General features: G+C 35.9%; 1 protein-coding gene across 1 annotated transcript in view; it reads right to left on the minus strand.

The window, feature by feature from the left end:
* LOC136029704 (ubiquitin carboxyl-terminal hydrolase MINDY-3-like) overlaps positions 1-16,965 on the minus strand; it is a 28,347-nt gene extending 11,382 nt beyond the window's left edge. The window contains exon 1 of the mRNA XM_065708210.1: positions 16,811-16,965. Coding sequence (XP_065564282.1) covers positions 16,811-16,901 — 91 coding nt within the window. The 5' untranslated portion in view covers positions 16,902-16,965. The remainder of the gene's footprint in view (positions 1-16,810) is intronic.
* Between the last annotated feature and the right edge of the window lie 938 nt (positions 16,966-17,903).

Here is a 17,903-nt window from a genome sequence, read left to right on the forward strand (position 1 = left end):
GTCCAAGCAAAGGGAGCATAGAAAAAATGTATGTATAACAACTTGAAAGTATCTGAGTCCACTGTTGGTCAAAGGCAAGTGCACAAAACCTAATGACTGTCAGATAAATCCTTGAAAGTCATATAACAAATGTATCAAGCTTGATTCCATTGCAATATGTCAGCATATTGCAAGCTGAACAGGATGAGAAATAAACTTGTCCATCGTTACCTTAAATTACCTTATATCACACTTCCTAGCAATATTGACAAATCCAGTGTACGCCAGTTAGTGATGATGGGGCATCTACTGCATCACATTGAGTAAGCTATTGTTTTGTTGCCCAGTCCTTGTCGAAATGGGATATGAAGCTATCAATTGTTGTAGATCCCACCCAGTGCTGTCAGTTGCTTGAAATACTTTTACTTGAAGTAATACTTAAGAAAAATTTTCCATTACTTGTACTTTTACTTAAGTAAAAACCCTAGGGTGTACTTATTACTTGATACTTAAGTAAGAATACTTATTGCTTAAGATTATTATTTATTTAAGAATTAACGACGCTTCTTGACTACTAAGGTCCCTGCGTCGGCCCTGCAGTGCATTCCTGCAGCTTGATTCAATCTCTGGGTCCCGTATTACCAAGCTAAGGTCAAATCCACTGCGCCACCACAGGACTTATTACTTAAGATACTGTTAATGTACTTGTTTTTCAAATACTTTACCTTTGGCACGAAAATTTTGTGTGTGTGTGCTTTGGCAATGTACAAGAAAACATCAACTTTAGATTTAGAATAAACTCAGAGATAGCTCCATGCCCTATTTTTGGATGTGGAATAAGGTATTTGTTTTTGACAAAAAAATTATACTATGATTATCACTTGGTTTAATTTTGTTTAAAATTTATGTAATAAAAAATTCAAATTATTTCACAGTTCACTGGTCGACAGTGAGCTAAAAATCCCTTGTTTTATACTAAATGTTGCTTACTGTAGTCCATTTGGGCTTATATTTCTGAAATTAGTGTTTAAGTTGTGTCCTCTTGTCAACTATACCAGATTTCTACCATTTCATCATCTTCAGGACCATATTATTGGTAAGACTACTGAAGCTATGAATCTTTGCCCATCTAAATGTTGTCTGCAATAAACAACTCTAGGGGATTCTAGCTGGATCCGATGCAGTGGTATTTTGTCAATTTCATTCCAGCAAATTCAGGTATTCAGACAAGTCTGACTTCAGATTTGTCACTCCATTCATAAGTTATAGCCCCTACTAAATTAAAGGAAAACTCAACTTTCTTAAAACTTGAAACCCTTTCCCCCTCGCCCTATTTGAGATAAGGTTTGTGATACCAGAACTTGATATGAGCCCTGATCTTAGGTATCCTTGATCTAGTTTTCATTTGAATCCGTTATTCCATTTGCAAGTTATACTTAATTAAACAGAAAACTTAATTTTTTCAGGAATTAAAACCCACGCCCCCTTATTTTATTTGAGCTAGGGTCTTAATCTCAAAAATTGACATGGGTCATGCTCTTAGGCCCCTTTAGTTCAATTTTCATTCAGATCCATGACTCCATTCGCAAGTTACTCTGAATTAAACGAAAAACTATTTTTAGCAGGTAAACCCTCTCCCCCTGTTTTATTTGAGGTAGGGTCTTCATCTTTCAACTTGATGTGTCTGATGATCCTTGGCACCAAATCTAGCCATCCAAATTTTCATCCAAATCCGACCAGTGGTACTTTCCCTATACTTGATTACACAGAAGGACGGACAGACAGATTTTGCAACGTCTTAGGTAGCCATGTTGGCTCATTAGATCCAAAAAAGGAAAAGAATAGCATATCATCATCCAGGCATCATCATCACCATCATCACCTACTTGGATAGTGGAAAATATCCATCAAGATAGGTTTTTGAGATCTGTCTGTCTGTCTGCCCGTATGTGTAATCGAGTATAGCAGGAGAACCGCCTGTCAGATTTGTATTAAAATTGAGCAATTTGGATTAAAATTGAGCTTAATTAGGGCGAGGGGGTTTTAAGTGTTAAAAAAAATAGAGATTTTCATTTAATTCAGTGTAACTTGCAAATGGAGAGATGAATTTCGATGAAAATTGAATAAAGATGCCTAAGGCTATGATATGCATTGAGTTCTGCGATGCATGCCCCAACTTAACTAGGGGGAGGGGGATTTAAGTACTAAACAAAGTTGAGTTTTTTGTTTAACTCAGGTTAACTTGCGAATGAAGTAATGGATCTCAATAAAAGTTAAGCCAAAGATGCCAAAACCATAAGACACATAGTGTTTAGAGATGAAGACCCTAGCTTAATTAGGGGAAGGGGGCTTTAAGTGCTATAAAAAAGTTGGGTTTTTCATTTAATTCAATGTAATTTGCAAGTGGAGTGGTGGATCTGAATGAAGATTGAACCAAAGATGCCTAAGACCATGACAGGCATTAATTTTTGAGATGAAAACCTTAGCTCAAATAGCACGAGGGGGAGTGGGTTTTAAGTGCTGAAAAATATCAAGCTTTTTGTTTAATGGAGGATCAGATCCAAATGAAAGCTAGACCAAAGATGACTAGGATCAGGGCTAAAATCGAGCTCTGATATCACAAACCCTATCTCAAATAGGGGGGGGGGGTTCCAGTTTTAAGAAAGTCGAGTTCTCCTTCAATTTAGTAGGGCCTATAACTACTTCTACCCATGGTTTGCCCAAAGCCAGGAAATAACACTTTTCCAAAATAAGCCATACTGAAGCCAAACTTCAACCGAATATTCCATCCCCAGAGAAAAATTACTTTGTATGGCACTTGGTATTTACCAAGTGACATATAGTGATCACAAATTCTGTCGGTCTGTCGGTCCCAGTTTTGCTAGTTTAGGCACTCCCAGATAAGCTAGGACGATGGAATTTGGCAGGCGTATCAGGGATCAAACCAGATTAAATTATAAATAGTTGTTTCCCCGATTCGACCATCTGTGGGGGATTGGGGGGACGGTTGATTAGGAAAAATTAGAAAAAATGAGCTATTTTTAACTTACGAACGGGTGATCGGATCTTAACTAAATTTGAATTTAGAAGGATATCATGTCTCAGAGCACTCATTTTAAATTCCGACTGGATCAGGTGACATTGGGGGAGTTGGATGGGGAAACCAAAAATCTTGGAAACTGCTTATAGTGAAGGGATCGGGATGAAACTTAGTGGGAAAAATATGCACAAGCCCTAGATACCTGATTGACATAACCAGAACGGATTCGCTCTATTTTGCGAGTTGGGGGGAGGGTTAGTTCTGAAAAATTAGAAAAAATGTGGTATTTTTAACTTACGAAGGAGTGATCAGATCTTGAATTTCATCAGATGAAACTTCATATTTAGAAAGATCTTATAACTCAGATCTCACGTTTTAACTCCCGACCGGATCCAGTGTCATTGAGGGGATTCGGGGGGGGGGCTGGAAATCTTGGAAAATGCCAAGACTGGAGATATCAGGATGAAACTTGGGGGAAAGAATAAGCACAAGTCCTAGATACGTGATTGACATAATCGAAACGGATTCGCTCTCTTTGGGGGATTTGGAGGGGGTGTTAATTCGGAAAAATTACAAAAAGTGACGTATTTTTAACTATTTTTAACTTATTTTTAAGCGGGTGACCGTTCGTAAGGTATTTTTGAATTTGATACTTAGAAAGAACTCATATCTCAGAGCTCTTATTTTAACCCAGACCAGTTCTGGTGAAATTGGGGGAGAGTTGGAGGGGGAAACCGGAAATCTTGGAGAGTGGAGAGATCAGGATGGAACTTAGTGGGCACAATAAGCAAATGTCGTAGATACGTGATTGACGAAATTGGACTGGATCCACTCTCTTTGGGGGAGTTAGGAGGGTCCAGTGCTTTGGTGAGTTCGGCGCTTCTGGACGTGCTAGAACGATGAAAATTGGTGATTTAGAAAATTAAAAAAAGGAGGTATTTTGAACCTGCGAGTGGGTGATCGAATCTTAATGAATTTTGATATTTAAAAGAGCTTTGTGTCTCAGAGCTCTTATTTTAAATCCCGACCGGCATTAAGCCTCTGATTTTTCTTTTAAATTAATCTATTGATTCTTATAATTTTGTTAGAGCTCATGCCATATGAGCTCTTGGCTCTTCCGACGTCGTCAGAAGTGCCATATTAGCTCTTAGCTCTTGTTTTATTTCTTTTATCTCAGGAGATTTCCGACTTAGTCTCATGATTTTTGCCACTTCATGGTGTGAAAACCCCTGCTAGAAATAGATAGGTTGCAACTTCTGCAACATTCTGCGGTTTGACCTTCCGGATGGAATGTGTCTGAATCAGCAGGCTTGCTGCAGTCCCATGATTTTATAATATGCTTGTAGGGAGTTTTACCGACCATCTGAATTGACTACACAGCATGCGGCTTGCTTGAGTTAAAACCAGCCATAGGATATAGATGCCATTCATTTTCATAGCACGTCTGAAATTTAACTTGAAAACTTGAGGCAGCTTCCTTGTAAAGGTGCCGAGGGCGAGAAATGTCATCAAAGTGTGAATCAAGACTTCATTTTCATACTCTTCTTTTCTTTCAGCACGCTGACAGCCAGCAGCCTTCAGCTAGCTGCCAAAAGAGTGTATTTTGCTGCTCCTTTATATTGAGCTTTGATTTCTCTTATTAAAAAAGTCTGCAACTGACTCACTTGACTCCTAACTTTTAAATTTGAATTTTTTTTGTTGCTAAGATTTTTACTTATTGAATCAGAGAATGAACTACTTTATTACCTTATATCTGTTTTAAAGCCAATCCAAAGTTTGTTTTTCTATTTTCAATATTTTTTCCACCATTCCGACATGTTTCAGAATAACCCTGTATTTTTTCAGACATGCCAGATTTGACTGAACACTAATTGCCAGAAGTTCAACTCTAAGTGCACTGTGTTAATCCTGTCATGTGATCTGTCTGATTCAATCAGGAGTCTTTTGACTGCACTTAATTGTTTTGATAGTCTTTTCCTTTCCAGTCGTTGTGTTGAAAATTGGTTAAGATTTTTTTTTTTTTTTGACTTCACTGGGTGTGCACCAGCCGAACAAGAGAAATGGTTATAAATGATAAAACGGAAATTCTGGTTCTTGATTAAGATTTCCAGAAAGGATAATTCTGCCACTAATTGAAATTGAAAGAATCCAGGAACCAATCCTCTAACTACAGAAGCACAACCCTGCTAAACTGTTTACAATGACCTTCCTTAATAATTACTCTATTATATAGTATACTTTGAAGAAACTGAAGAATCAAACAAGCAAGAATCATGCCAGCCATTCCACAAGCAACCAGATTCTCACTCTGCAGCAAGTGATAGAAAAGATGTGGAAGTTTTGCACAAGGCAATTGCAGTCTTTATCAGCTCCAACGACACTTTTGACTCTGTAGATAGGAGGTTGCTGATGCTCTTAATCAGAAAGATCAGTTTACTCTAGAAAATTGCTCTTTCTTTGAAAGACTCCACAAACAAATATCAAGCTGTGTCCAAGTCAACAGGAAACAAAGCCATTCAGGATTTACACTGGAGTTTGGAAGGGATGTGATGCAGCTCCCAAATTATTTAATTGCATCAGTGACTATGTTACAACCACCTAGCTTAACTTCAGCCTTAAACTTGGCGACAGCCTTTTGAGCAATGCTGACTTCTGCAGATGAGTTGACATTCACAACAAACAACAAACACACAAATCCTGCTGTAAGCTGTCTCACAAAGATGTAAATATTTAATGCATCTGGAGGCTCAGTCATAATATACAGCACGGAAACTTGGCCAATAATAACCGCAACTTTGAGGATATTGGATACAACTAAATCCAAAGAACTACTAAAGATAGAAAAACTCCATTGGAACGATTCCATCAGCAACACCAACTTCCTCTCCAGTACAGCGTAGATTGCGTTCTCACTACAAACTGTCAAATTCCTGCATTCTAGAATCCAAAAGTTATATGGAATTTTTTGACAATAGAAGGAAACGTGATAGGCCTAGGCTAACCTGTTAAATAGTAGCATTCTGTAAAAGTAAAATTTTATTGTTTTCTTTAGTTTTACACATATACCCTAGTTTTATAACAACCATGATATTGGAAAGAGCATAGAACAAGGAGTCTAACTCTTCTTTTGTTTTAGTATTTTCTTATGGAGAGTGGAAACACTAAACTGATATCAGTACCAACACACAAATGGGGCTATTGAAAAGGAAACACTATAAAATTCCAAAAAAAAATCCTAAAATACTTATTTTTATCATTCCTAAAAGCACTTGACTTTACATTACTCCCTACCTCTCCCCACCCCTAGTGTGCAACCATATAGCCCAAAATTATATGTTTCCCATCCATTTTTCTCTTTCTTGGTTTTATCCATCTTAATTCTAGAGGTATCTAGGGAAGAAAATATCAGATAAATTGTTTGATATGCTTCCAGCACATGAAAAAGAAACTAAAATCATCATCATATATGATGTAAAAGGTACTGTTCTAGGGAGTGATTTAACCTCTCTGAGAGTTATAAAAAATCTCTTGCCAGTTATGCTACCTATATTTGTTCATCTAATATCTTTCCCTCTTGTTTTGAGGAATTTAAAGTGACAGCAGTCTATAAAGGTGAAAATACAGTAGAATTAGAGAATTAAATGCCTATTTTCGTGCTTTTCATTATGTCAGATATATTAGAAAAACGTTACTCAAATACATTAATTTGTTATTTAGAGGGCTGTAAAATTTTTAGCCCTACACAGTTTGGATTCAGATAAAGACATACAACTGAGCATGCATTAAAATATTTGGCAAGCATGATCAATTCTGTATTAGACCAAGGATGAAAGGTTGCTGTAATAATTATAGATCTAAAAAAGCCATTCACATTACTATCACCCCACAAAGCAACCTGAGGCCAACACAACTAGACACTTCTCCTCCATCAAAATCAATTTAAAGCTTCCCTTTTTATGCCCTCCCAAGAAGTTCTAAAAAAACCTTTGAGAGTGTTAGTCATAGAGTTTGTTCACACAATTGTCAGTTTTATAGAACTAGACAACTAACAATGGGATTTCTATGTGGATTTGTTTCAAATTGACGACCGTGTGTTCATACAAATGGATCAATCTCATCAATATTAGCACTTGCTCATGGTGTTCCACAAGGATTGGTGCTTGGCCCACAATTTTTTTTCTTGTGACATTTGCAGATTGATAAGTAAATCCAGGCAAAAAATCTGTGACTTGCTTCATGGGGATATAGATTTTATGGTTACTATGTTTGCAAACAACACATTGATTTTGTGCCAGGCTAAAACAACAAGAGCTAAGAGCTCATGTGACACTTGTGACAGGGCAAGAAGAACTAAGAGCAAAGAGCTCATATGGTATGAACTCTAAAAAAGAAATTCTAAGAATCAACAGATAGATTTAAAAGGAAAATCAGAGGCTCAATGCAGGTCAGGATTTCAAATAAGCGCTCTGAGTCACGATGTCCTTCTAATATCAAAATTCTTTAAGATCCGATCACCCACTCGTAATTTATAAATACCTAATTTTGTCTAATTTTCCCTCTCCCTTAGCCCCCAGATGGTCGAATCTGAGAAAACGACTTTGTCAAGTCAATTTGTGCAGCTCCTGACACGCCTACTAATTTTCATTGTCCTAGCACGTCTAGAAGCACCAAACTCGCCAAATCACTGAAACCCAACTCCCATAAAGAGAGCGAATCCGGTACGGTTACCTCAATCATGTATCAAGGACATTTGCTTATTCTATCCACCAAGCTTCATCCCGATTCCTCCACTCCAAGTGTTATCCAAGATTTCCCCCTCCAACTCCCCCCATTGTCAAAAGATCTGGTCGGGATTTAAAATAAGAGCTCTGAGACATGACTTCCTTCTAAATATCAAATTTCATTAAGGTCTGATCACCTATTCGTAAGATAAAAATACCCCAATTTTCACGTTTTCCAAGAATTTCGGTTTCCCCCTCCAACTCCCCCCAATGTCACAGGATCTGGTCGGAAGTTAAAATTAGAGCTTTAAAGCATAAGATCCTTCTAAATATCAAATTTCATTCAGATCTGGTCACCCTTTCGTAAGTTACAAATACCTCATTTTTCCAAATTACCCCCCCCCCAACTCCACCAAAGAGAGCAGATCCGGTCCGGTTATGTCAGTCACACATCTTAGACAGGTTTTTATTCTTCCGATCCAGTTTCAGCCTGATCTCACCACTTTAAATATTTTCTAAGATTTCTAGTCCCCCCCCCAACTGCCCCCCCAATGGCACTGGATCCGGTTAAGATTTAAAATAAGAGATCTGAATTACGAGGTCCTTCTAAATATGAAGTTTCATGAAGATCCATTCACTCCTTCGTAAGTTACAAATGCGTAATTTTTTCTAATTTTTCAGAATTAATCCCCACCCCCAATAGAGCGGATCCTTTCCAATTATGTAAATCACGTATCTAATACTTCTGCTTATTTTTCCCACCAAGTTTCATCCCGATCCCTCCGATCTAAGCATTTTCCATGATTTTAGGTTCCCCCACCCCAAACTCCCCCCCCCAATGTCACCAGATCCGGTAGGGATTTAAAATAAGAACTTTGAGACACGATATCCTTCTAAATATCAAATTTCATTGAGATCCGATCACCTGTTTGTAGGTTAAAAATACCTCATTTTTTCTAGGTTTTCTGAATTAACCCCCCCCCCCAACTACCCTAAAGAGAGCAGATCTGTTCCGGTTATGTCAATCATGTATCTAGGACTTGTGCTTATTTTTCCCACCAAGTTTCATCCCTATCTCTCCACTCTAAGTGTTTTCCAAGATTTTAGGTTTCCCCCTCCCAACTCCCCCCAATGTCACCAGATCTGGTCAGGATTTAAAATAACAGCTCTGAGACCCGTTATCCTTCCAAACATCAAATTTCATTAAGATCTGAGCACCCCTTTGTAAGTTAAAAATACTTCATTTTTTTAATTTTTCCAGATTAACAGGCCAAATCCAAATTGCAATTGCTATATGTCACATGGTTAATACCAAGTGCCATAGAAACTCTTTTGATTCAGAAATGCAAGGAATCTTTTAAGGATATTTCAATCCAGACAAGGGCAACAAAATACAGGTCAGTCCCATAAAAAGCAATCTTATCCTATTCTCAAATACACACCTAACTATTGCAACTATCTAACTTATCTTTCTATTCTAGGGACTTGGGTTTCTACAATTATTGGAAAAAGTTTTTAGTGTATTAACAAATTTTTACATGGTGTCAGATATTAAAGCCAGTGTAAAATACCCTACAATGGATTGATCAAGTGATAACCTAAAGGAGGCATGGTCAAGATTCAGAACACATGCCAACCTTATGTCCCAAGGCCCTCTCAGTAGAAAATTCAAAAAAATAAAATGTGTATTCTTGCTAATATGGCTAGGAGAGAAAAGGAGAGAGATATTTAGTACATTCACAATATCTCACAAGGAAACTGACAATTTGGATGCATATACATGAAAAATCAATTATTATTTCAACCACCTATCAAACACAGTATTCTTGAGACATATTTTTCACTAAAGACCAGCACAAAGGTGAAACTATTGACCAGTATATCTCAGAGTTAAAGTTGTTGGCTCAAGAATCTGAGTATTCAATAATTGCCTTGAAAGAGGAAATGATAAGAGACAGACTATTATGTGCCATAACCCCAGCAAAGGTCGGAAAAAATCTCTTACAAGTAGGTTCAATTCTGGACCTTTCACAAGCAGTAACAATTGCAAGAACACATGTAAAACCTAAGTACAACTTAGAACCATGGCACAGACAGGTCAAAGCCAGTATATACATATAAAACAAGAAGTGAATCTCATTCAAAGGGGAAAGAAGACAAATCACAGCTCACAAACCACAGCTTGTTACATCTGTGGTCAAGTATACTCACCATTGCAAAAATGTCCCACAAGAGGAAAGGTACATAGCAATTATAACAAGCTGAACCCTTTTACAAAAGTCTGCAAAAGTAGCAAGACAACAGTACGCCTCTTAAACCAAGAGGCATGTCAGAGCAAAGAGGGTAACATCTTTACTGAGACAGTAAACATCATTAATATGGTGATTATGGACATGGGTAGTGATCAACTGTATGAGAAGCTAAAAATCAATGACAAAATAAAAACCACCATCAAAATTGACACATACCAAAAAGGAACTTCAACACTCTTATGCCAAAACCCATTTTATCTAAGACACCATAGATTCTTACTAGCTTGGTAGTTAAAATATTCCAACACTTGAAATCTGTAACCTAACTTGTGCTTATACAAATGGCAGTAGTGGAACCCAATCCTACTTCATAGTAAAGGATACCCCAACATCAATCCTTGGGTTCAGCAACAGCATGGTACTGACCTTGGTGAAACTAGTTCTATCACTTGAAAGCTCAAAGCCACATAAGCAGGAAGAATTCCAGCATGTCATGGAAGAGGCCTTTGAAGATATCAGAGGTTTCTCAGTGATAGTAGATGACATCATCATTTATGACCAGACTGAAGAAGACATGATGCTAACATTCATAGTGCACTAATAAGAGCCCACCAGAAACAGGTCAAATTTAACCTACGAAAATGTTTATTCAAACACAGCTGCATACTTTACTTTGGACACACAATATCCAAAGATGGCATCAATCCAGATCTGTGAAAGGTTCAAACACTAAAAGAAATGCAGACCCCATCTAATAAAGATGAACTGTAAACCCTTTTTTAGAATAAATAAAAAAAAACTAGTTTTTTTAACTGAAAGTAAGGAGCGACATTAAAACTTAAAACGAACAGAAATTACTCCGTATATGAAATGGGTTGTCCCCTCCACAGTCCCTCGCTCTTTACGCTAAAGTTTGACTCTTTGCCACAATTCTACTTTTTAAAACAATTAAAAACTTTAGCGTAAAGAGCGTGGGACTGCGGAGGGGACAACCCATTTCATATACGGAGTAATTTCTGTTCGTTTTAAGTTTTAATGTCGCTCCTTACTTTCAGTTAAAAAAAACTAGTTTTTTTTATTTAATTTCTGAACGTTTTTGAATTAATGCATGTTTGATTTTGGCTCTCCGCACATAAATTATTGAAATGAATTTAGTATATTAATTTTTTTTGGCTAAATGGCTTTCTCTTAGTTTTGATCAGACGATTTTGAGAAATAAGGGGTGGGGAAGGAGGCCTAGCTGCCCTCCAATTTTTCGGTTACTTAAAAAGGCTACTAGAACTTTTAATATTCAACGAACGTTTTTATTAGTAAAAAACATACGTAACTTAAGAATTAACTTACATAACAAACTTTTATATTCTTATATTTTTATTATGTGTACGAGGGGGTTTGTACCCTCGTTAATACCCCGCTCTTTACACTAAATCGTAAGTTTTGTCCCAATTCTTTAAGAATGACCCCTGAATTAGTAAAAAACATACGTAACTTAAGAATTAACTTACGTAACAAACTTTTATATTCTTATATTTTTATTATGTGTACGAGGGGGTTTGTACCCTCGTTAATACCCCGCTCTTTACACTAAATCGTAAGTTTTGTCCCAATTCTTTAAGAATGACCCCTGAATCAAATAGGCCATAGAATAAATAGTTGAAATCACTAAAAATATTTCAGCATAAAGAGCGAGGTATTTATCTCCTCCTAAATACCTCGCTCTTTATGCTAAAGTATTTTTAGAACCCCTCATATGCGTAATAATCTCTGTTTGTTTTAAATTTCAACGCTATTCCTTACTTTCATTTGAAAAAACGTTTTCATGTTTATTTTTTCATTTTTTTTTTTTAGTAATCCTAGAAAATCCTGCGCCCTTTTCATTGAATTTTTCTTCCCCCATGACATATTCCTCAAAGGAAAGATCCTCCCACAAAGCCCTCTCCCATCAACCCCACCCCCCAAACCAAAAAATCCCCATGAAAACGACTGTACACTTCCCAATAACCATTACTATATGTAAACACTGGTCAAAGTTTGTAACTTGCAGCCCCTCCCTCAGGGATTGTGGGGGAGTAAGTCATTCCCAAAGACATAGATATTATGGTTTTCGACTATGCTGAACAAAATGGCTATCTTAAAATTTTAATCTGTTGACTTTTGGAAAAAATGAGCATGGGAGGGGGCCTATTTGCCCTCCAAGTTTTTGGTCACTTAAAAAGGGCACTAGAACTTTTCATTTCCGTTAGAATGAGCCCTCTCGCGACATTCCAGGACCACTTGGTCGATAAGATGACCCCTGGGAAAAAAAAACAAACAAACAAATAAACACGCACCTGTGATTTGTCCTTCTGGCAAAAAATACAAAATTCCACATTTTCTAGATAGGAGCTTGAAATTTTTGCTATAGAGTTCTCTGATATACCGAATGCGACAGTGTGATTTTCGTTAAGATTCTATGACTTTTAGGGGATGTTTCCCCCTTTTTTCCAAAATAGGGCAAATTTTTTCAGGGCAAATAACTTTTGATGACAAAGACTAAATTAATTGAAACTTATATATTTAGAATCAGCGTAAAAATTCGATTCTTTTGATGTATCTTTTAGCATCAAAATTCCGTTTTTTAGAGTTTTGTTTACTGTTGAGCCGGGTCGCCCCTTACTACAGTTCCTTACCACGAACTGTTTGAAAAGAAAATAATTCGGTATTTCAGGGCTTCTGACATTATTACTCCTTTGCGGAAGTTAGGCTCAAAATTGAAAAAGGATTATATTTTTTTCTGGGCCCCTTCCACCTCTTAGTTTGTTTATTTTCCCGTTAGTTATCACCCGTTTTTGCTTTATAGTTGTGTTATCTCTTAGCAGTTCTTTTGTTGGTTGAGTTATGGTTGTGGTATATATGTTTTATCGCTTGTATAGTTGTGTTATTTTCAAATTATACTCCATAATAGAGAGGCTCTGAACACCCAGCATTGCATATTAAGTTCTTAATTTGACGTTTTTTTCTAACGTGACCAGATTCGTCCTGCACCCTTTTCATTGAATTTTTTCCCCCCATGGCATATTTCTCCAAGGAAAGATCCTCCCACACAGCCCCCTCCCTCAACCCTACCCCCAAAACCAAAAAAATCCCCCTGAAAACGTCTGTACACTTCCCAATAACCATTATCATATGTAAACACTGGTTGAAGTTTGTAACTTGCAACCCCTCCCCCAGGGACTGTGGGGGAGTAAGTCATCCCCAAAAACATAGTTATTATGATTTTCGACTATGCTAAACAAAATGGCTATCTCAAATTTTGATCCGTTGACTTTGGGAAAAAATGAGTGTGGGAGGAGGCCTAGATGCCCTCCAATTTTTTTGGTCACTTAAAAAGGGCACTAGAACTTTTCATTTCCGTTAGAATGAGCCCTCTTGCGACATTCTAGGACCACTTGGTCGATACGATGACCCCTGGGAAAAAAAAAACAAGAAAAAAAACAAACAAATAAACACGCACCCGTGATTTGTCTTCTGGCAGAAAATGCAAAATTCCACATTTTTGTAGATAGGAGCTTGGAACTTCTACAGTAGGGTTCTCTGATACGCTGAATCTGATGGTGTCATTTTCGTTAAGATCCTACGACTTTTAGGGGGTGTTTCCCCCTATTTTCCTAAATAAGGCAAATTTTCTCAGGCTTGTAACTTTTGATGGCTAAGACTAAACTTGATGAAACTTATATATTTAAAATCAGCATTAAAATGCAATTCTTTTGATGTAGCTATTGATATCAAAATTCAATTTTTTAGAGTTTTGGTTACTATTGAGCCAGATCGCTCCTTACTACAGTTCGTTACCACGAACTGTTTGATGATGAACTATCTAGCATGATATATATTGAAACTTTCATGGCTGAACCAACCAGTCTGTGAGCTGGCAAACTAACAGGAGTTCCATTGGGAAACCCAGCATGAAGCAGCATTTACCAGCATTATGGAATCAATTTGATTCTCTTGCATTCTTTGACCCTGCATCAGAAAACATTGAGCTCCAGGTTGATGCATCGAAGTTTAGCCTTGGATTCACCATTTTTCAGAATGAAAGGAATGAGTCATTTGCTTCATGATTGCTTAACAGAACAAAATTATTCCCAAATAGAAAAGGAACTGTATACCATCCTCTTTTATATTTCCTTATAAAAGGAAATATTAATTATTTAAAGAACTATTGATGTTACCAAAGTTGAATTACTTTATCCCTTTGTTGTTGATTAAGTAAATTTTTGTACCCAGAGGAAAGATGTAACATTCTAGCTTATCTTTCTTTGCTATTGATTTGGGTTTCTACAATTTATGAATAAAGTTCTTGCTGTACCTAACAATTTTTGACATTATTATCTGTTGATCAAGTGTATCACTTATTCTTAAGATCAAAAAAAATATTGTGGATCTGTGAAATACTTGGGAAAATTCCTATAAAATTGTTAGATATAAGCAGCATAGCCCATATTATATATTTCCCTGTGTTTTTCAATTTCTTGAATTCCCAGTTTTAATTTAAAGAAACATGGCTTGAAACAAGAGTATGCATGGTAAAATACATGAGAAATATATAATTTGGGCTATGTAATTACAAATTAGGGGGGTTGGAAAATCTGTTAACTATTTGTAAATAACATTTTTTTATATATTGTAAAATAAGAATTGTATTCTTAACATGCCTCTTTTTAATAGCCCCAATTCTAGGCTTAAACCATATATTTCTCAAAAGGATCCATATTTTCAATGTCACAACACTTGAGCAAAAAGTAAGTACCATGCTCCACCAATGACTAAACCCAAGTTGAAACATTCTTTTGTTCACTAAAGTATTAGTTTGCAGAATGGAATGGATATTAATGTCAAGAATAATGTGAATTTGGATAGTTGTAAGCATTGCTTTAATGATAAATTATAATATAAATATAGCTGTAAAATAATTAAAGATAGTAAATTTACATATGGCTATAAATACTGTAATTTCAGCTTGTTATTTCCTTGTGTTGGGTGGAAGAATCTTTGGAGGATGATAGATTGATATTCAGTTTTTTAATACTGTAGGTAATTGGGCCATTTTAGATAAATTTGCAGTTTTCAACATAATTTAGCTAGAATGAAATTGGATACCTAACTATATGCCTTTTTAAATTCTCTTTTTTAATTCAATAATCACTTCAGGGAGAAATTATGTTTTGAGCCCTTAAAGGATCTAAAAGGCAAAAAAAAAAAACAGCCATAGTAGCTAAACATTTCAAAATGAATTCCTGAAGCTATAAATTAGGTGAACATACCACTTGATGCCACTTTCTATGTTGCTTCTGAATATAATATTTGTTTTACTATGAAATTAAACTTTTAACCCTTTATTAACCCTTACAGATGACATTACAGATGATTTTCTCTTGTTTTTAGCTATAGAAAAGGATCAAAATATTGGTTAAAAGATCATTATCTGATTTGACTTCCATTTTGCTAAAATTGTATAATCCATTGGCATTGACTGATCATGATCAAATTGAAGGAGCAATTTACAAATCTTTAAAAAATCAAGACAAAATCAAGAACCAGAAAGCACATGGTAAATATATAATTTGGGTTATATATTTGCACATTTGGGGGGGGGGTGAAGTATAGAGTACTTGCAGTCATAATGTGTTAGATACAATTGTTCAGTATATTATGGAGTAAGAATTGCTCTTTTTAACCATTTTCTATAGCCAAAAACAAGAGAAAAATGGATCATCCTTAAAAAAAGGCTTAAAGTTGGATTTTTGAGTAAGACAACTTTCATATTCAGAAAGAGGATACAAAAAAGGCATCAAGGGATATGTTCATCTGTTTCATAGATCAGCAATGGAAATTTACTGCAGACATTCCTAAGAAGAACCAGAAACCCTCAACCAGTGATAATACCAAAATTAAAGTATTCTTTTGTCCCCAAAGTATTATTTGGCAGAATGGAACAGATAGTGAAGTCAAGAATAATGTGAACCTGAATAATTGTAAGCATTGTTTTAATAATAAACTATAAATATAAGAGATAAATGCATCATTTTTCAAAGGGAGTAAAGTGGGATTTTTGATTAAAACAACTATCATATTCAGAAAGAGCATAAAAAAGGCATCAAGTGGTATGTTCATCTATTTCTTAAATCAGTAATGGAAATATTTCCAAATTTACTATAGAAATTCTTAAGAAGAGCCAGAAACCGATCAAATATGATGTCATTTTGCTTTAATATCATGTTTGGGGGGTTTCAGACTGTTTTGTCAATTGTATATTGACATTACTGAAACGTAAACATTTTCTAATTCTGAAATTGAAATCAAGGGAAAGTATGAATCATTCAGACAAAATTCTAGTTTAGCTACTTTTTGGTAGGCTATCTTGCAAAGGAGTTAGGTTATGTAAAAGGCCTACTATTTTTGGTAATAAATTCAGGGCCAAAACATACTCTGGGAAGTTACTGTCAGGTTTATATGTTAATCCTCTTATGTTAACCTTAATTTTCAGTTATCATTTTCTTTTTTTCTATTTTTACAGCTAAAAATGCAATTCCTGTTATTTGAGTAGGCTAGAATTCAAACCATATCATTTTCTTTTCTAAATTTAGGAAATGTATTTGCTGATATTTGAAACCCCATAAATTGGAACTGAGCGAAGTTTCAAAGCTGAAAAAAGCCTTTTTCTACTAAGCAGATTATCTATTTTAAAAGCTTCCTTGTAAAATTAGGATTGAGCAAAGTTGTAAAGCTGAAAACAGTTTCCTTCTACTTCATTTAAGCAGAAGATCTATACAAATTACCTCCACTCCAGCTTTCTATAACCTCTAAAGATATGTTTGGGCCCCATATAACGTTGTTTAATCCTTGAAAGATACTTTTCAGCCTTGACATTATCAAAATTAAATCTTATTCTTCGACAAGTAGAGAAGATCGCCAACAACGTTCAGTCAGGGTTGCCTCCTGCTGCTGTCCAAAGTGTGCTATTTTTCTCGAGAAGAGGGTGCTACATAAGTGCTACACGACATTTTTGCTAAATATGCAATTTTCGCGTAATCCTGCTTGGTGTTGATCAATTAAAACTTTTAGTCGCGTTTTCGATCACACAAAGATTATAGCATTTCTACGAATACCTTTGTTATTTTCACTAAAGCATTGTACGCACATGCGTAATAAGCTGCGTGGCGCTTTGAGTTGCCCGCGATAGAAATCGTACTCTTTTTAGTACATTTTTTTTCAAAGTAGTGAGTTGGTAGTACATTTGAAAAAAGTAGTACTTTTGCAGTACATTTTAAGAAAAGCAGTACTTTTTGAAAACAAATGTACTCTTTCTTCCAAAGGTGATCTAGTTGTATTTTGTCATAAATATGTTATCAGATTACCTTAAATTTAGTATTTGCGAGCTATTCAAATGAAGACAGCTATACAAAATTACGAAACATCTAAATGTCTAAAAACATTTGTTTTTGATATGTTATTCAAAACTTCCAAAAAATTTTTCAAGGTGTTTCAAGCGGTATCACACGAGGTTAAAATAAATTATTGTTAGTAAGAATCTTCAAGCCCGGCTTCATTTTCCAGACGCCTGGGGCTTCCGGACAGTCAAGCCAACCCTTCCATATTTTCATGATAATTATGATAGCTAATGTCACTGTCTACCAGTGTTTCCTAGATGTTCCTTTCAAATATCTATATTTGCTTCACAGTTGCAACTGTCAATCAAAGCCAGGCTTCACTTTTCGGATTCTAGATAGCCGTTTTTGTCAAAATCTATTTTTCCTTGCGCAGCATACGCGGCGCGTTTCGAGTACAAACTACGGCTGCGGCAGTGCAGAATGTTTTCTTGTACCTTCTTACTTATATTTGAACTATGTTGTCGAACCAGTTTTACTATAG

This window comes from Artemia franciscana, chromosome 1 (assembly GCF_032884065.1).
Source record: "Artemia franciscana chromosome 1, ASM3288406v1, whole genome shotgun sequence".
Classification (NCBI taxonomy): Eukaryota; Metazoa; Arthropoda; class Branchiopoda; order Anostraca; family Artemiidae; genus Artemia; species Artemia franciscana.